This window comes from Bolinopsis microptera, chromosome 7, assembly GCF_026151205.1.
Source record: "Bolinopsis microptera isolate Bmic1 chromosome 7, MBARI_Bmic_1.0, whole genome shotgun sequence".
NCBI lineage: Eukaryota > Metazoa > Ctenophora > Tentaculata > Lobata > Bolinopsidae > Bolinopsis > Bolinopsis microptera.
The window spans coordinates 12,412,720-12,434,064 of NC_087078.1; the positions used below are offsets into that span (position 1 = coordinate 12,412,720).

Sequence of the window (21,345 nt, forward strand, 5' to 3'; positions counted from 1 at the left end):
GACTCAGAAGGAGGACTCAGGAGGTGAAGGAGGATGAGGAGGAGGACTCGGGAGGAGGACTCAGGAGGACTGATGGGGAGGAGAAGGAGGAGGAGGATGAGTCTAGGAGAAACGAGGAGGTCAGGAGGAGGAGGAGAAGGAGGAGGACTGGGAGTAGGACTGAGGAGGGGACTGAGGACTGAGGAGCAGGGTGAGGAGGACTGAGGAGAAGGACGAGGACGAGGACGTGTAGTCAGGAAGAGGACTGAAGAGAACTGAGGAGGAGAAGGACTCAGGAGGAGGAGGAAGACTTAGGAGGAGGAGGACTGATGAGAAGGAGGAGGAAGACTAGGGAGGAGGAGGAGGACATGTAAATGTTTTGTCTGTTTTTGTCTGTTTTTGTCCGTTTTTGTTCGCCCTACTTTTTGTCCGTTTTGAAAATATAGGGTACCGAACGGACACAAAACATGATACCCCAGCCAAGCATGTGTTACGATACAATTAATGTACTTGACTATACATTTAAGGTGCAGTGTACTAGTGATATTATGGTATGTTTAAAGACCCCCAAGACCGGACCACAAAATATAACCCGGTACCTAGTGTTGTACTATACTAATACATAATGACAAGTAACAGGGATAAAATTAATGAGCAGAAACAATCGATCTCACGTCAAAAGGCCAAAGCACTCGGGTCTGGGAGTACATGACAACTCCAACTAGTAGTGAGCATACTAGCGCCTCTGCAGTGGAAAAACACATAAAACATACTATTGGAATGTCCAATTGGTTCGTTTTCTCATAAAAATATAGCATATGGAGGGGTTCTGGTTGAATTATATCACTTCTGAGAGGTTTTAGAGATCGATTCTGTAAATTTCTCAATTTTCCGATTTTTCCGATTCCGATTTTGGCCTCATCAACCCTCATATCGGACATCGGGTTGGACCCCCCCCCCCCCCCCCTGACTCCAACGATATGAAATTGTTAGGATGCACGATTGAAAATGGCGCTTGAGTATTTGAAGAAAGGCGTGGTAGACCACGTACTTTCTATATCATACTGAGTCAAAAATAGCAGTGTGAAACATACATATTTGCACGCTTACAGGCAGTAGTGGGCGGCTGGTCCCTTGTTTACTTTAATGACACTTATGAAGTAGGTATGAACCTTACACGATTACTTCCTGCATCACTATGCTCCTTTCGTTAGCAAGCCTTGTAGAGCTGAGAAGCTTTGTCTTGGTGACGTTCTTTGTGTTCTTTGAGTTGCTGTTGATTTTGTGTTGCTTGCTGTTGATTTTTGATCAAATAGTATTACTATTACCCTAATGTCACTGTTATCATTTCAATTCTTTATTGAAACGTGATTGATATAAATGATTTGATCAGATTAAAAAAGTTTGTTACATTGATTATTGTACCATGTATTATATTATATTGATGTTGAAGTTATTTTATATACTTCCCATGTCCTAAATTACTGTAATCTTTTTTCTGTTTTTTTTAAAAGACTCCTCGATTTTTTCAGGAACAAAAAGCAAGTGGTTATACAAAATTCCTGATTTTGTATTCTAAATGCTGACTTTTTAAAACCCAGAATATAAGCATGGAGGAGGAAAAGTATAGTTATGATAAAATTAAAGACATTGCTGATTATATCCAGTCAAGGACAAGCCAGAGACCTAAACTAGGTAAAGTTTGCCTTAACCAATAACCATGAATATTGAATATGAGTATATGGAGTATATGGGAAGTTGGTCGTTTAGCTCCGGTCAGTCCCTGCGCATTCCCTGCACGGTCCCTGCACAGTAACATATGAACACCGCGCCGGCTACTAACCATGAATATTGAATATGATTATATTTGGTTCTGTAATCTTACTTCCTTACATCCGAGTTCCGGTAGACTGTAGCCACTAATCTGTGCTACAATTCTACACACCATTTTATAGTTCTACGTAGTGTTTCCACCACTTTTAGACACTTTTGTGACCACCTTAACTCCAGTCACTCCTCAGGTATAATCTGCGGGTCAGGTTTGGGAGGACTAGCAGATCTCCTGACTGACACTCAAGAGATGGACTACACTTCAATCCCGGGCTTCCCTGTCACTACAGGTAGGCGTTATCGTTGATTGACGTTGTTAATCATTCCCAGCTCGTAGCGGCTCAGTAGTGCTACGATCTCGCGAAAAAGCGATCTAGCGATAAGCATTATTTGATGCACGGCCCAGTAGTGCATCAAGCGTTATTGTTACTTTACACTTACAGTTGTTACAAGCACTTGGAGCTATTTTTTAGCTAAATTTTGGTATAAGTTATATTGGTAGTAAGTTATATTGGTAGCAAGTTATATTGATTCAAATATGAATGATTTATTTCGAAATCTTTTGTAAACTTCCCTGAGAAAATGTTTGCCGCATCAATGATCAGGCAGTGAAACAAGAAATTTTTTTGAAACAAGAAATTTAATTTTAGCACATTTTACAGATTACAGAATCAACAAATTTACAACAATGAAAATATAATGCTTGCATAATATGTTGTATGACTTTCTAATGACTGCTAATTGGGGTGCAAAAGGACAGGTAACTAAATTTTCAGTAAATTAACAGTAAATTCAGTCACTTCAAGCTGATTCCGTTTCAGTGAAAGGACACGGCGGAAAGCTGGTATTCGGAAAGTTAGAGACTGTAGAATGTGTTTGTATGAAGGGAAGATTCCATTTTTATGAGGGCTACCCCATTTGGAAGGTACGATTAATAAATTTCCGCGATTATAGCTGCACTTCGAGGGTTTCTGGTGTTAATATATATTTGATACCAAAGAATACTGGTTGCTGACATTCGTTGCACTCAGTATTATACATGGTATACACTGTATTTTCACCATGCATAATGTGCGTACAATACAGGGCCGGTGGGCTAGAATTACCGTAAAATAGAGAAATGATCCAGATCCCTACCCAAGCTGATTTTGGCCCACAAAATATTAAAGCATGACAAGCAATATGTAATCATTTATATTATAAATATTATCATATTAATATTATTAAATGCATGTTAGCTTGCTGAAACAAAGTTGCCCTGCAGTGTGCAGCTCCAGTCCAAGTAATGAAACTGCTGGGTGTGAAGGGTCTGATAGTTACTAACGCTGCTGGGGGCATCAACTCTGCTAAACTGAATCTTGGAGATCTGATGCTGATCACGGACCATATTAATCTGGTGGGAGTTACTGGAAATAACCCGCTGAGGGGTGCTAATGATGAAAGGTACACACTGTGTTTGGTAGATACTTACAAGCTGTATTTGAAAGGATCACGTGATGTAAAACTTAAAAGTACACATTTTTCGAAAATTCTATCATTCTAGTGGGAAAGAGAAAACGTACGCTAGATGTGGGTTTTACTGTAATTTTTTTAAATTTTATTTGAAAATTCAATTAATTATTATATATACAAATCAAGCGTTACATTTCAGCCATGCAAAATTACAATGACATATTTTAATATTCTAATTGAAAAATGGTGCTGCAATATAAGTTGCTTAATGTTTGGCCGGATGACAACTAACTAAAAGAGAAAAATAAACTTGATTACATAATAATTAATTCGGCTGAACCAACACATAGCAAAAGCCACATTAACGTTGGGGCCGTTTACCAAATTTGAATGACATACAATAACAAGAAATCAAACATATCATAAATAATTATATATGGATTTTGTTCATTACAATTCATTACAAATATCTTATATGAAACTCAACATCTTACAATTTTGTTCCTCAAGGCATATTTATGATTTTACCCTCTTTGTCTAGACTCTCTCAATCAACAAATTTGGGTTTAGTCAAATTTGAAGTATTCGCCTTGGCGTCCCTGCATTCACGAACACAATACTTGTTTTTCATGATCAAATTATTCATCTGGGCACTAGTTTCTTGAAGTGTGAGGATTCTCTATGCAGTACACGGCTATTCCGGCTTTGTTAATTATTCATTAATTAGTCGTTGCATACGCTACAGTGGTGAAAAGTCACTGAACCCCTTATCCTTTCTTCATTTTGGATCATTCATTCAATAAAAAGCTCACCAGATATGCTAGATCATGATAAGGACGAGGAGATAACGGTGGTGAACTGAAAACGGTTACAATGATATTTTAATTTGACCTACAACCAAACCACATACAGATTACAGATCGAGACACCTAAATGTGCGCAAAGTTTTTCAAGTTCTGCACGCCTAAAGCTCACGTGTCAAGTCAAGTCTTGTCAAGTCAAGTCAAAACCCGGCGCCCCGATTTACCGCAGCCAATTCCTTCCCCCAAAACGGGCTTAACATGCATAATGTAAACAAACGAAACCCTGATTTACCGCAGACCCATATTTACCGCGGATGTATCCCAAACTGCGGTAAATTGGGGTTTTACTGTACGTATTTCTCTTACTAACGTCCAACAACGTCAGGTTCGGACCAAGGTTCCCAGCTACTAATGCAGTTTACAGCAAGGATCTCCAAGAGGTCTTTAGAAAAGCAGCTGACGATCAAGGTACTTGATAAACAAGCATGTACATTGTCCGTAGTTAATGTTTGAGTTTGTAGTACTGGTAAGATACGTGTATAATGTAATATGTTATATATAATATGTAATAATATACAGGGGGGGGGGGGCCAAAAGTCAGTACCCATACGTTGGCCTTAATAGCTCAATCACTGAGTGCCCAATTGAAATAATTCTTTCTGTTAAGACTTACTACCACCACTTTTATCCTAAAAAGAAAATAACAACAGATAGTTCCTTGAAAGGATCACAAATTACCCTATAATATGATAATATGTGCTATTATGACATGTTTTATTACATACTTCAAATTATCCACCATTTGATTCTGTGATCGTTTCAGGTCTATTGTCAGTGGTTAAGGAAGGAACCTACCTCATGGCATCCGGGCCTACGTACGAGTCTCCAGCCGAATTGAAGTGGTTCAAAATGGTGAGATTTTGAAATTATTGAAGATTGCTATTTACTGTTCAGGAAACGAACCACATTTGTTTTAACAAATTATCTGATTTAAACAGCTGTTGCCGACCTATTGATGTTCTCGACTCAATCTTTTGATCGGACGTTGTAACTCGGCTGTTTGAATTCTTGACTGATCGAGATTCATACAAAGACTCAGGACGCCATATAATTCTATTATATACATATTATATGGCAGCTGAACATGTCTTGTCCCTACATCATTACAATTACATAGAACCTAGATGTTCAATACTTTCTGGGATTTGATCTCAGATTGCATTGAGGTGAGCTTTAATTGATAATTCTAAATGACTAACTTATTTAGGCACCTGATACCAAAATTACAGACACAACCTTACTATACTAATATCACAGCTTTCGTATTGGCATGGTTACATCGCAAGGTTGCTATAGTTGTTCAATGTAGATGTAGCTTAAGAATCCTGAAGAATCATATATTTTGATTCATTATTGCATCAGAGAAACTCGATTTACATGAAGCAAAAGCGATTGCAAAAACATGAAATGAACCAAATATGAAATTAAATGAAATGAATGTGCTTGTATACCTCCCATATGGTTAGCAACTGACACAAGTGTCAGGTACTAACCATGTCAGAGCGGTTCTAAAGGGTGAGGTGAAAATATCCAGCAACAAACAACTAAAGCATCTCAAAAACAAATCTATTCAGAAAAATTAAAACTTATATAAAAAATAATATCAAATAGTAATCATAGGAAGATTTATTGATGTATACCACACTACGATTAACAATAAACCACCAGGCACCATCAAAATTTAAAACAAATAGTATCTGAGTAAGTGATGATGGAAGGTGATCACTGAGCCATATTCCAACTTTTGTAGCGAAATTATGGATCATCAATCTACCATAACCCACGTATATCATAATATAATACCAGCAAGTGATAGAATACAAATAATATTTATCATTCAAACAACACTGCGCCGTAAGTACTAGTAGTAAATTATAGATAGAATTATCCTTATTAAATATTTATCATCTTTTATGTTCTCGTCAGCATTCAGCATATAGTTCTAAACAAACATAAGTATAACACGTTTTGGTCAATAAAACATAGATAGAGAACTGAAGGCATTCAAAGTGTAATCAATAAAAATGTGTTCCGATTGCCCACAGTTGCGTCGGAAGCTGGAGTCTGGACTTTTGGTGAAGGTTTTGATTTTTTGTTAATTTTTAAGTCATGGTAAGAGGATTCCGGTTTTGCACTAATTCCATCGAATTCATCTTTCTTTGAGCTGTTTCGGAGGTAGTGCCAGCAGATGACGACTGGTCAGAGCTCCCTGCTAAACTTTTCCATCCCACCATCTTGAGAACCTGATCCCTCATGTGTTTCATCCTAGCTAGGTAGATAACAGGGTTAGCAGTGCTGTTAGCTGCTACACTTAGCTGCTGTAATATCGGGGTTATGTAGTACTTCAAGAAGGGAGTTCCCCCGGTCAGCTTCCGCCCATAGTTGTACCAGAATATAAAGAAATCGACAACCAGCGATCCTTCTTTGAAACCAGATCTCGTTCCTTTGTACAAGTCGACCATGTACATCCACACAAAGATCATGAGTGGTATGTTGCACAAAATGTACACCGCTGTAATGAGGACCACGGTTTTTGCTGCCTCCCGCTGCTGCTTTCCCTTCTTTCCCAGTGCATCTGCATTGCGGCCACTTTCCCGGAGAAGCCTGATGGACAGGACACAGGAGACCACTATTACAAGGAACATGAGCGTTGGAATGAGGTTGTAAAGGAATGTAATGACAACTGATATTGAAAGATGCTTTTTGGATGCCGGAGAATAGATCTCTTCCGGAGAGAAAGGAAACATGATGCAGGACAGGATGTCTTGGCTGTAGATGGGATGTTGAACGCCTGATGCAATAATCACGATCAAAGGCGTGGTAAAGACTACACAGAAACCTATTGGTAGGACAAATGGTAGCCAAGTCATATGCAGTTGCTTTGCTGGATATTTCAGGACGAATAGTCGAGATAGACTTAGGAATCCCACCAAGAAGACAGAAAGCTGGGAGATTGTCCACCATATAATGATCCAGGTGCCACAGAAGGTTTTGTCAAAGAAGAGCAGGGCAGGACTCTCCAGGACACTGTAGATGCTTCTTCCTCGGTTTGGGGAGAATGCAGCCTGAATGGCTGGGAAGAGGAAGATGCAGATCAGGGTATCATTGAATGTGATCACCATGTAGAGACGCTTGAAGTAAATCTTGTTTGAGTTTTTTGCTTTTTGCTGAGCAAAGAAGACAAAACTGCCGATATTGAGGGTAACCCCTATGATGGATATGACAGTGAGAATTACTCCAAGAACTGTGTCTGCGACTCTGTCGTGTTGGTCTATTAGCGAGGAGGGTGCATTTGGGTCAGCCATTTCTCTGTAGATAGTGTTTAGATAATTTATTGTTAGATTAAAGGTACCTGGTATATAGATTTGGATGATAGTTTCTAAAACAATAGCCAAGACTAAATAGCATCTAAAACCTTTCTGAACCTTTTTTAAATGAAAAAATTTTGAAGCTTTCTACTACTGAAGCCACACCCTCAGTTATCTCTCAGCTGGTAAAAAACTGCTCCTTTTTTGGTTCTGTCAAATATATTTTAAAATTCATACCAAGACGTTATAATTTTGGGGGGGGGGGGGGGGGGGGTCAACCTCATTTTACCTCATTTACCTCATCCCAATTTTGCCTTTTTTGGCTGGCCTCATGAGGTAAAATGAGGTAAATCTCGGCACACATTTTTAACAGGCAAAATTATCTAAATCGTCAATTTAGTCACGAAGGAGTATGGAAGGAGATCTAAATGTGTGCTCCTCTAATATAAACAGTAGGAAATGATTAACTTTATTCGAGGTCTCAAGTCTCTACAATGTCGGGAAGTTCCTGCAGGAATTTGCGCATTGCGCTTGAAGCGCAAGATTCACAGCGCCAAAAGCGAAGGTCGTAGAGACATGAGACCTTGACTAAAGTTAACCATTTCATACCATTGCTATGAGAGTATGCCACTTTCAGAGTCCTGAACACACTCCCATATCTCTTAATCGTCAATTATATGAATTTTACCTGTTAAAATATATCATCTTTAACTGATATCAATTTAGTTTAACACTGTTAGTTTAAAAAAAGAAAATAATACTTCACACCAAACTAACACACAATATGAGAATATAAAAAGGAAGGTTTTCTTGGACACCTGGACCGAGCATCAAAATAGTGTACATTGCTGCTGTCATTGTCAAGACTCAAGAATAAGACAGTCTAGTTGTGGGATTATGCTGGATAACAGATATGATAAGTGGTAACATCCTACAAAAGAATGTTAGCTTAGTACTAAGGAATTTTCCTCTTACTGAATCATACAAGAAGTTAACTAAGTTCCTCCTAGTCCTAAGCATTATCTTGTTTCAGAGGGAATGAGTGATTTAAAAAGATGAGGCCAAAGAGTTAGTTGTAAAGAAGGCATTTGTACTCTGTAATTTCTAAGCTAATTTTTTTCGATATTTATAGCTATTTACTGATCTTGTCTTGACGTATCAGCAAAAGATCACTGGACCTCGTTAGTTGTTAGTCATGTTATGCTGATCCAGTTAGTGACGAGCTATGAAGTAATCATTCGACCTCATTTAATACTGATCCTATCAATGACGAGCTATGAAGTAATCAGTGGATCTCGTCAATGCTCATCCTGTCCGGACTGTCAGTGACGAGTTATGAAGAAATAAATTGCAAGTTGGTCGTTTAGCTCCGGACAGTCTATGCACGGTCCCTGCACGGTCCATACAACAACAAGAGAACACTCCATGCACAGTCCCTGCACGGTCAGTCCCTGCACACTCCCTGCACGGTCTATACACACTCCGTGCACACTCCCTGCTGCTACTAACCGGTCACTTGCCGGCTATTAGCTTGGCTCTAAAGCAGACCTACTTAGTAGGTCTGCTTAGTAGCCAGTAGGTTAGTAGCCGGTAGGTCTTCTTTAGAGCTCAGCTAATCGCCGGCTAGTGACCGCCTAGTAGCCGGTTAGTAGACACTTTGTGGTCACTAGCCGGCTAGTAGCCGGTTAGTAGCCGGCTAGTGACCACTTTTTAAGTGCCGGTTAGTAGCCGGTTTGGTAATGTGAAGTTGAGGAGCTGTTATTACAAAAGTGGCTACTAGCCGGCTAGTAGCCGGTGTTCATATGTTACTGTGCAGGGCCGTGCAGGGACCGTGCATAGACCGTGCAGGGAGTGTGCAGGGACTGACCGTGCAGGGACCGTGCATCAAGTGTTCATTGTGCAGGAACCGTGCAGGGACCGTGCATGGAGTGTTCTCTTGTTGTTGCATGGACCGTGCAGGGACCGTGCATAGACTGTCCGGAGCTAAACGACCAACTTCCCAAATAAATGAAGACCTCATTAATTCCCTTGTTCCAAGAAGATATTCCTCTGGTAACAACCCCTTCTGGCCTGCTTCTGAACATAATATGAAGATGCGAAAACCTAGTCTACCTAAATTGGAACTTGCTGACTGCATTGGAAAATGGATAACAATCGAGAAATGATAATCAGTGCCAGGATATAATCAAAGTTGAATTTGGAATCCAAGGAAAACCTTCCTTTTTTATATTACCATATTGTGCGTTAGTTTGGTGTGAAGTATTATGTTCTTTTTTTAAACTAACAGTGTTAAACTAAATTGATATCAGTTAAAGATGATATATTTTAACAGGTAAAATTCATATAATGGGGGGGGGAGATAACGTATTTTTTGTTTTTTTTGTTTAGGTGGAATTAATTTTTTGGAAAAAGCAAAAAAAACAAAAAACAAAATAACAAAAACAAAAACAATGTTTTTTTGTTTTTTTTGTTTTTTGTTTTTTTTTGTTTTTTTTTGTTTTTTCCAAAAAAAAAACAAAAACAAAAAAAACAAAAACAAAAACAATTTTTTTTTGTTTTTTTTGTTTTTTGTTTTTTTCCAAAACAAAAACAAAAACAAAAAAAACAAAAAAACAAAAACAGAAATAAAATTAAGATAAAAAACAGTTATGTATGCCAAAGTGTCTACTACATACTATTGTTTGCTTCTTGTTGTCTTGTATGTAATACATAGTTTTGTACATGTATTGTACATGTAGCTTAATTATGGGAACGTGTTCAGTCGTTGTTACCTCTAAGTCTAACTTCATTCGTTATTGCTGTTTGGACCATGTTAAATTAAAATTCCGATTGATAACATTAACATTAACAACAGTGAAGGTGTCACAGTGTGGATCTTCGATCTTAAAACCAAGCAATATGTACGGTGTTTGTTTTAAGGCATTAATGTGACCTTATTATAGTTGAATTGACTGTTCTGTGGATGCAGTAATTGAAATTATGTTCCGCCTTCTTATCTAAAATTTCAAAAACTGAAGAATCCTCATATTACTGAACTTGTATTTCGGAATTCGTGAAAACAACAGACCGTATTCTTTAATTGTTAATTTTACTGTCGCTTCAAGTTTTATTACTATCATCTATTTGTGTTACAGTGCTGTCAACCTTATCTAACCCTTATCTCATGTGAAATAGCCAAAAACAATTTTTTGTTTTTTTTGTTTTTTTTGTTTAGGTGGAATTGATTTTTTGAAAAAAACAAAAAAAACAAAAAATACGTTATCCCCCCCCCCCCCCCTATAATTGACGATTAAGAGATTATATGGGAGTGTGTTCAGGACTCTGAAAGTGGCATACTCTCATAGCAATGGTATGAAATGGTTAACTTTAGTCAAGGTCTCATGTCTCTACGACCTTCGCTTTTGGCACAGTGAATCTTGCGCTTCAGCGCAATGCGGAAATTCCTACAGGAACTTCCCGACATTGTAGAGACCTGAAACCTCGACTAAAGTTAATTATTTCCTACTGTTTATATTAGAGGAGCACACATTTAGATCTCCTTCCATACTCCTTCGTGACTAAATTGACGATTTAGAGAATTTTGCCTGTTAAAAATTGGTGAAAAATATGGGCGTGGCCCAAGTCAGTATTATACGAAACCGTAGAGACACAAAAAAATTTTTGGTTGTTCCTGACCCTATAGAGCAACTAATTAGAGGTGATATCTAATTATTTGAACGAAAAGTGGTTTTGTGAACCGCCCTATATTCTACAGCGAATCATGAACATTGAACATGTACATAAGAACTTAGAATTGTATGAAGTATGAGTTTATATGAGAAATTTATTATGAAATGACCTTTCACTATGCTATTTCGACTAAATTCATGTAGATATCCAATCCAGTTCCATGCACAACTGTTGTTTACATTTGGTCTAGTTAGACACAATTTGTTTCAGAGTGACTCGATAATCGCAATATCAAATTAAGATATTATCTAAATGGTCCATGTCATGCAAAGATGCAATGCGGAAATATCCCCATAAATTGGCAACTGCCAAAGTGACACTAAAGTTATTGCTAATTCCTTTACAAAACTTAGCAAGTGCTATAAACAATATCCTAATGGATCATGGAAATTGAAATGTTCAATTTTCTTTTCATAAATAATAATTATAATGCGAAGTTTTATTTACCCCAGGGACCACATCGCCCCTAATAAACCATTAAATATCATGGGAGACCATGCACAGCCTCGAATTATAGTATAATGACTTCGAATAAACCTTTTTTGTCTCTAAAAAAAGGCTTAAAAAACTAGATTTATTTACCTCATTTTACCTCATTTTACCTCATCCCAATTTTGCCTTTTTTGGCTGGCCTCATGAGGTAAAATGAGGTTGACACCCCCCCCCCCCCCCCCCCCCCCCCTTTTTGTAACTTTGTCAGGGCAAACTTGTAACTTTGTTAGGGCAAAGGTATATTATTACGATGTACAGCAATTGTATCAAAATGTTTGATCATAACGCCCAAAACGAGTTTAACGGGAGACCACCCCGCTAGCAACTAAATATAAAGCTCCTCTTTCTACTGAGTCATTCCTCAGCAGGTGGTGCGAAACTGCTCCTTTCGTGGCCCTGTCAAATATGTTCATACCAAGACGTTACTCTTAACTAGTCATCGTTCCGAGGACAGTATCTATCATAAAAAATGTCTAGACTTTAGTTCACATTATGGTGAGATTAAATACCGTTTACAGCTCATTGCCAAGAACCAAGGCAAATAGCACGGTTCTTAGAGGGAGGATTATACAGGTTATATTTTATACAAGAGAAACGCCATTTTCTGACGTGAGGAGAGTTAGGACTCCTCCAACTACATTATATAACAAACTACTGTATAAAATACTGTATAAAATAAATTTGGGAGAACTTTATGAGGCCCGATAAATAAAGGTGGGTGGGAAATAATCGATTATTGCACGAGTAGGTTATATATTTATAAACAGTAATATATCAGTAATATGTATAAGTGCATAAAGATTATTAAGGACTAAGGCAAATAGCATCGATGTTAAAGGCACGATAAATACAGCTGAGGTCACAGGGTTCAATGGCAGATAGAGCAATTTTCTGACATCTAGCAACCAGCGGTTAGAAATTCCAGAACCTTTCAGTATAGTTTTAATTCTCCTGCTTGCCACTTTGTTCTGATCTAGCTAACAGGAAAATATATTGATAATATCAATTTGATATCCGACTGTTTCCGGTTCAGGTCGTAAAGGATCGTTGCGTTGCTTGAGATCGGAGATTTTAAAACTCTAGTTCGACAGTCGGAGTTCTCTTGTCGAACTTAAGTCCAGGTAGCGCACTTTAGTTCGACAGAGTCGAACCTTAGGGTTTGTCGAACTACAGTACGTGTCGACCGTTATAGAGTCGCTCACGCCATTCGCAATCTCGTTTCTGAAAAACAGAAACGAGATTGCAAATGGCGTGATATCAAACTCTGATTTTACGTTATCATACCCCAAAGGTAAAGACCATGGCACAATGGTTAATCGATTACAGGAACGGACCACTAACAGCACTATATAATAGACATCTATGTTGAAATGAGGATCATTGAGAGGGCAAGATTGTGGGTGGCGCCATCTGGGTGGTAAGGCTTTAGTTTTCCAATTGTACAGTTGTACTGGTTAAAGAGTTGTATAACCGGGTGAGCAGTGGTCAACAAATGACCAAGTAAAAGCCGTATGTGGTATAAACTGGCGCAGCATTATGTCACGGTATAACGGCGCTGTGACCTGTTCTGCTTTTATGAGTAATGACCTCAGATCTTATGACCTTACAAGTCTAACGCAGGTCATTGTTGCATGCACCGATGGTTAGGAAGGCAGCATTTTCCTTTTACCAGAATTGGGAATACTACCAAGAGCTGTTATCCGGCGAGATGAAGCATGGATTTGCACATAATATGAAGTGAAAAGTGGGCGTATGTTGCTGTTCATTTTTGATGAAAACATTCGCAAGATATGAAGGTGTAGTATTGCCAGATCCCAGTTCATTTTGTAACGGAGTTTTATATTAACAGGTAACGATGTAACAGAGTCGATATATTTTAATGTTGCCATGGGGTGGCAAGTCCCCATACATCGTGGTCCGGTAGTTTCATTGCGTCCTAATATAAGAGGTAAAACGACACTGTGGAAATTTGGTACAGGTTCATGAGTCCTTAATTTGATTATGCACAGCTCCAGATATCACGTCTTGTTCCTTTGTTAAGGCCAGAGGGGGGGGTAAATGGCACTTTTCTAGTTTTCACATATTTGATAATAGCTGCTGGAGACGAACAAGAAGAAAAAAACTGGATCAAAATCTGACCTTGCGTTCCTGAGATATCGCGCGCTAAATTTTGAGGTTTACCTGTAATTACATGTTAAACTGGATCTTTAAACGGCTGTAACTTTTTTGACCTTTCGATTCCTTAGTTGAGAAAACCGGCCACTCCCTGATCTTGAGGTTTGGTACAGTGGTTCCTTAGACAATTATCCTCATTTATTATGTGAGCGATTTTTTTAATTTGACTCGGTTCTCGAATTATGAGGTTAACCATGTCAAAAATTCGGAAAATTTAGCTGGTTAACCTCATAATTCGAGAACCGAGTCAAATTTAAAAAATCGCTCACATAATAAATGAGGACAATTGTCTAAGGAACCACTGTACCAAACCTCAAGATCAGGGAGTGGCCAGTTTTCTCAACTAAGGAATCGAAAGGTCAAAAAATGTGTTTTGAGATAGATGCAATTTAGTGTTTTCAAAATTTTGAATATTCACTGGAATGTATCACAGTTCGTTAGTTAGGACTTTTTATACACTTAATAACGTTTGCTTGATCAGACCTGGCCGTCCCCTAAATGATTTTAGCCACTTTCAGTAGTTAATGTCCTTGTATTGTAAAAAATGAGGTTAACCAAGACTTCCTGTAAACACTAACTGCTTAAAATTTGGTTGTTAACCTCGCTTTAGACCATATAACACTGGGATTGGTTTAACAATATGTTATTATATATGTAGTAAAACATTTGCACAGTATAACGATTAAGGTTTTGAGGTTAACATGTAATTAACTGGTCAGATATTCAAAAATGAGAGGTTAACCTCATTTTTTAGCCATTTACGGGTAAAATCTTCTACTAAAATATGGTCAGTTCAAATCACCTTTGTCACGTGATTATAGTTGTAGGCATTGTGATACCAATAGATACCTCACTTCGATATTGTGGTACATTACATAAGTAAGAATCGTATGTATATTCCCTACGGTACCAAAATGTGATGGTTAACCTCATTTTTTTCATTTTCTCAAGATAAAAGTAAAGTCAATCAACACGTCATCTATTTAGAAATTTGTATACCGTAAACTTACCATGAAAATAATAACTCTATCATTTGATCTATTCTCGCTATATCTAAAAGAAGAGGTTAACCTCATTTAATCAAGTTTGGATATTACTTTTTCTGATAATTATGAACCTAAAATTTAGAGTTTACATTTGCTGACCGAAATAACAAAAAATTATGGCGTGTAATAAAATATGAACCTCAATTTTATTAACCTCAATGTTGTATAGTCAATTTTGTGAAAATCGGTTAACCTCAATTATAAAATAAAGTTAATCAGCTACAAATATGTGAATAGCAGCAATGTTTTTGTCATCAAAAATTAAATCGATTTAGAAAATAATATTTTGGTAGAATTTTTTGACCCCTTACCCCCCCCTCTGGCCTTAATTTATCGGAGCCGACGAGCCGTGCAACCAAACGTGGAAGTGAACCTGCTAAAATGTAAAAGAAATACGCTAGCCACAAATTTAATATGCGGTTACTTTCGTATAAAAATGAGAGGGATGATTAAAGTGATGGATTTCAAAGTCGTTTCTGATAATAAGTCATTCTCAAAAACTGGGTTACAAGTTTGCTAGTACTCTAGTATCATAATACTCAGAAAAACGTGAGAGATTGGGAGTGCACATGGCGAGTGGCGATATTAATAGTCTGCCATGACGTGCTCTTACAATATACTGCTCTTAAAAGTTATTTTCAACCTTCTAGAACAAAATTATTTTCCACTCAACTACCTACCAATAGTCTGATAGCAACCAGCTTTCGAATTTGGACATATTTGAATATTTCTCTCCATTACTGACGGTTGCATATTTCAACACTTTGTTTCTGTCTGGTTATAATATACCGTTACAATAATGACTTTGATATACCCGGAATGATGTTAAAACCTCTCACCTCAAAATAAAGATCGGATAAATATTCCTAATCTTTTCCTCTTTAATAATTATATAATTTAATCTTTTTCTCATGTTATGATATGTAATATGAGTCCCTAAATCAAATGTTTGTAACTCCCAAAACTACCCCCACATACCGAAATTATTCGCCATTATTTAATGAATATGGTAATGTGATTTTCTTCTCCAGTACGTTTTCTGTAGGAATTCATCCTAGAAAGCGCAGGAACTCATCCGTCTTATCAACATTCCACCATATTTCAGATTGGAGCGGACGCAGTAGGAATGTCCACTGTCCCGGAGACGGTGGTAGCGTCCTACTGTGGGATGGTTGTGTTGGGGATTAGTCTCATTACCAACATCTGTATTGTGGACATAGAGTCTACGGATACACCAAATCATGCCGAGGTTAGTAAAATGACTTTTAAAATGTCCTGAGATAGCTTAATATTTCATATTGTGTTATGTTACAAAATGTCACGTTAAGTTGTCTCAGGACATTTTAAAAGTGACAAGTGATAAATAAGTGATAATTTCACCTGACAAGTATTTGACATGTGATCTGAACATTTTAAGTTGATCTGCTAAATATTGCATTGAGCTGATTTGTTGTTATATTTACTTTTATATGCTAATCTGAATTACTCTGAAGTCATATTGCGCGTTTGACAGTGGCACGCTGCGTAAACATTCGCGTAATAGTGTGAACTGTGGGATCATAGGAAATATTTCATGGGGTAAAATTAAAGCTTGTGCATCATTTCATATTTAGCCACAACATCACAAGATTTGTCAGGCTGAAAAACATGAATCTCCACTACAAAAACTGATGTTGAGAAATAACAACTAAGAAGTTTAATAATGAATTTCTCGATATGTTACTCTGTTTGTGTCGACGTAACAGTTGAAACTTGAAAATTGCTTTTCCTGCGTTTTCATTGGGTCCACAAACTTCGAGATCAAACAAATTCTTCACTATTTTTTCAAATTCATTAATTGTTTTATTCTTCACTGAATTAAAACCAGAGAAGCAATCATGCCTCAGCTACCCAATTTATCCTCTGAATAATGAACATTATGTGGATTTGGTTCATGGTTGTGGAATTGGGCAATTCAAAGTGGATTCACTGGTTGTGCCATTTTTGGCCAGCTCGTCTGCTTTTTCATTACCCCACAATGCGATGTGTGCTGCTATCCATCTGATCTCTAAGGTGTTAGTGGATCCGAGTGTATTGAGGGTGTCGTAACAGTCTCTAGTAGTTCTACTCCTCGTTGAGGGTGAGGATATAGCTTGAATAGAGGAGAGACTGTCTGACCATATGATGATGTGTGTGTTGGTATAAGTTTATAGATATTTACAAGCTTCGATGATGGCAGTGAGTTCTGTTTGATAAACGGTGCAATAATCGGGAAGCTTGAATGATCTTTCCTCTAGTATAGTGTAGTGTTGTTGTTTTCAGTGGTGATAATATAACCAGCCCCGCTACCTGAGTCTGTGCGTGACCCGTCTGTGTAGCAGGGAGTTGGACTTTCTGTTCCATTTGTTCCGCGGAACAATATTTGACGAAAGTCGATTATCTTGAGATCCTACTGATAAATTTTCTTTAAACTTTCCAGATAGTTGTATGGCTATGAGACGGATATTCTGTGCGATTTTGGGCGAATTTCTATGTGCCAAACCTGAGATATGACTTCAAACACAAGAAAATATCTCAAAATGGCGGTTTCTAGCGGAACGCAGGCACAATTTTCGAGATCCTACTGATAAATTTTCTTTAAACTTTCCAGATAGTTGTATGGCTATGAGACGGATATTCTGTGCGATTTTGGGCGAATTTCTATGTGCCAAACCTGAGATATGACTTCAAACACAAGAAAATATCTCAAAATGGCGGTTTCTAGCGGAACGCAGGCACATATTTCGAGATCCTACTGATAAATTTTCTTTAAACTTTCCAGATAGTTGTATGGCTATGAGACGGATATTCTGTGCGATTTTGGGCGAATTTCTATGTGCCAAACCTGAGATATGACTTCAAACACAAGAAAATATCTCAAATTGGCGCGTTTTAGCGGAACGCAAGCACATATTTCGAAATCCTACCGATAAATTTTCTTTAAATTTTCCAGATAGTTGTATGGCTATGAGACAGATAATCTGAGCAAGTTTGGGCGAATTTCTAAGTGCCAAACTTGAGATATGACTTCAAACTCATGAAAACATCTCAAATTGGCGGTTTCGGAACGATATTTGACGAAAGTCGATTATTTTGAGATCCTACTGATAGATTTTCTTTAAACTTTCCAGATAGTTGTATGGCTATGAAACAGATATTCTGTGCAATTCTGTCCTCCTCTCCCTCATGTCCCTCCTCCTTTTCCTCCTCCTTCTCAGTCCTCCTCAGTCTTCCTCCTCTTCAGTCATCATCCTCCTCCTCCTCCTCGGTCCTCTTCCTCCTTGTCAGTCCTTCTCCTCCTCCTCATCAGTCCTCCTCCTCCTCTTCCTTCTCTTCCTCCTCCTCCTCAGTCCTCCTCAGTCCTCCTTCTCCTCCTCCTCTTCCTCATCCTCTTTCTCCTCCTCCTGTGTCCTCATCCTCCCCTCCTTCTGAGTCCTCCTCCTGAGTCCTCCTGAGTCCTCCTCCATCTGAGTCCTCCTGATTCCTCCTCCTCCTGAGTCCACACTCTCCTGAGTCCTCTTCCTCCTCCACCTCCTCCACTTCCTCGTCCTCTTTAAGTCCTCCTCCTCCTTCTGAGTCTACCTTCTCCTACACTTCCTCTTCCTCCTCAGTCTTCCTCTGTCCTCCTCCTCCTCCTCCTCCTCAGTCCTCCTCCTCCTCAGTCATCATCCTCCTCCTCAGTACTCCTCCTCCTCCTCCTCCTCCACCTCAGTCCTCAGTCCTCCTCCTCTTCCTCCTTCTCCTCCTCAGTCCTCCTCCTCCTTCTCCTCCTCATCAGTACTCCTCCTAAGTCTTTCTCCTCATCCTCAGTCCTATTCCTCCTCAGTCCTCCTCCTCCTCAGTCCTCAAGTTTGGCACATAGAAATTCGCCCAAACTTTCTCAGATTATCTGTCTCATAGCCATACAACTATCTGGAAAATTTAAAGAAAATTTATCAGTAGGATGTCGAAATATGTGCCTGCGTTCCGCTAAAACGCACCAATTTGAGATATTTTCTTGTGTTTGAAGTCATATCTCAGGTTTGGCACATAGAAATTCGCCCAAAATTGCAAAGGAATATCCGTCTTATAGCCATACAACTATCTGGAAAGTTTAAAGAAAATTTATCAGTAGGATCTTGAAATATGTGCCTGCGTTCCGCTAGAAACCGCCATTTTGAGATATTTTCTTGTGTTTGAAGTCATATCTCAGGTTTGGCACATAGAAATTCGCCCAAACTTGCTCAGATTATCTGTCTCATAGCCATACAACTATCTGGAAAGTTTAAAGAAAATTTATCAGTAGGATCTTCTGAGACGGATATTCTGTGCGATTTTGGGCGAATTTCTATGTGCCAAACCTGAGATATGACTTCAAACACAAGAAAATATCTCAAATTGGCGCGTTTTAGCGGAACGCAGGCACATATTTCGAGATCCTACAGATAAATTTTCTTTAAATTTTCCAGATAGTTGTATGGCTATGAGACAGATAATCTGAGCAAGTTTGGGCGAATTTCTATTCCATTCGAAAAATGGAAATAACATTTATATCTCCTCCTCCTCCTCCTCCTCCTCTTCCTCCTCCTTCTCAGTCCTCCTCCTCAGTCTTCCTCCTCCTCAGTCATCATCCTCCTCCTCCTCCTCGGTCCTCTTCCTCCTCGTCAGTCCTTTTCCTCCTCCTCATCAGTCCTCCTCCTCCTCCTCCTTCTCTTCCTCCTCCTCCTCAGTCCTCCTCAGTCCTCCTTCTCCTCCTCCTCTTCCTCATCCTCTTTCTCCTCCTCCTGTGTCCTCATCCTCCCCCTCCTTCTGAGTCCTCCTCCTGAGTCCTCCTGAGTCCTCCTCCATCTGAGTCCTCCTGATTCCTCCTCCTGAGTCCACACTCTCATGAGTCCTCTTCCTCCTCCACCTCCTCCACTTCCTCGTCCTCTTCAGTCCTCCTCCTCCTTCTGAGTCTACCTTCTCCTACACTTCCTCTTCCTCCTCAGTCTTCCTCAGTTTTCCTCAGTCCTCCTCCTCCTCCTCCTCCTCAGTCCTCCTCCTCCTCAGTCATCATCCTCCTCCTCAGTACTCCTCCTCCTCCTCGTCAGTCCTTATCCTCCTCCTCCTCCTCTTCCTCCACCTCAGTCCTCAGTCCTCCTCCTCTTCCTCCTTCTCCTCCTCAGTCCTCCTCCTCCTTCTCCTCCTCATCAGTACTCCTCCTAAGTCTTTCTCCTCATCCTCAGTCCTATTCCTCCTCAGTCCTCCTCCTCCTCAGTCATCATCCTCCTCCTCAGTACTCCTCCTCCTCCTCGTCAGTCCTTATCCTCCTCCTCCTCCTCCTCCTCCACCTCAGTCCTCAGTCCTCCTCCTTTTCCTCCTTCTCCTCCTCAGTCCTCCTCCTCCTTCTCCTCATCAGTACTCCTCCTAAGTCTTTCTCCTCATCCTCAGTCCTATTCCTCCTCAGTCCTCCTCCTCCTCAGTCCTCCTCCTCAGTCCTATTCCTCCTCATTCTCCTCTTCCTCTTGATTATCTGTCTCATAGCCATACAACTATCTGGAAAGGGGGATCATGTTTTGTGTCCGTTTTTGTCCGTTCGGTACCCTTTATTTTCAAAATGGACAAAAAGTAGGGCGAACAAAAACATAATAAAACGGACAAAAACGGAACAAAAATGTTATGAAAAAATGGAAATAACATTTAGATGCTTCCTCCTCCTCCTTCTCCTCCTCCTCCTCCTCCTCCTCCTCCTCCTCCTCCTCCTCCTCCTTCTCCTTCTCCTCCTCCTCCTCCTCCTCCTCCTCCTCCTCCTCCTCCTCCTCAGTCCTCCTCCTCCTGAGTCCTCCCGAGTCCATCTCCTCCACATCCTCCACTTCCTCCTCCTCCTCAGTCCTCCTCCTTCTTCTGAGTCCACCTCCTCCTACACCTCCTCCTCCTCCTCAGTCTTCCTCAGTCCTCCTCCCCCTCCTCAATCCTCCTCCTCCTCCTATAGCCATGTAACTATCTGGAAAGTTTTAAAAATTCTATCATTTAGATCTCCAAATATATGCCTTTGTTCCGCTAAAAACCGCCAATTCGGAGATATTTTCTTGTGTTTGAAGTCATATCTCAAGTTCGGCACATAGAATCTCGACCAAAATCACACAGATTATCCGTCTCATAGCCATACAACTATCTGGAAAGTTTAAAGAAAATTTATCAGTAGGATCTCGAAATATGTGCCTGTGTTCTGCTAGAACGCGCCAATTTGGGATATTTTCTTGTGTTTGAAGTCATATCTCCAGTTTGGCATATAGAAATTCGCCCAAACTTGCTCAGATTATCCGTCTTATAGCCATGTAACTATCTGGAAAGTTTAAAGAAAATTTATCAGTAGGATCTCGAAATATGTGCCTGTGTTCTGCTAGAACGTGCCAATTTGAGATATTTTCTTGTGTTTGAAGTCATATCTCAAGTTTGGCACATAGAAATTCGCCCAAACTTGCTCAGATTATC

At 39.3% G+C, this 21,345-nt stretch overlaps 1 protein-coding gene across 1 annotated transcript in view; it reads left to right on the forward strand.

Annotated features, from left to right (window-relative positions):
• Positions 1-21,345, forward strand: part of LOC134818540 (purine nucleoside phosphorylase-like) — a 103,097-nt gene that overhangs the window by 78,268 nt on the left and 3,484 nt on the right. The window contains exons 2-8 of the mRNA XM_063828156.1: positions 1,579-1,674; positions 2,001-2,099; positions 2,631-2,734; positions 3,074-3,252; positions 4,450-4,532; positions 4,888-4,976; positions 15,980-16,123. Of these exons, the coding sequence (XP_063684226.1) occupies positions 1,590-1,674; positions 2,001-2,099; positions 2,631-2,734; positions 3,074-3,252; positions 4,450-4,532; positions 4,888-4,976; positions 15,980-16,123 (783 nt within the window). The 5' untranslated portion in view covers positions 1,579-1,589. The remainder of the gene's footprint in view (positions 1-1,578; positions 1,675-2,000; positions 2,100-2,630; positions 2,735-3,073; positions 3,253-4,449; positions 4,533-4,887; positions 4,977-15,979; positions 16,124-21,345) is intronic.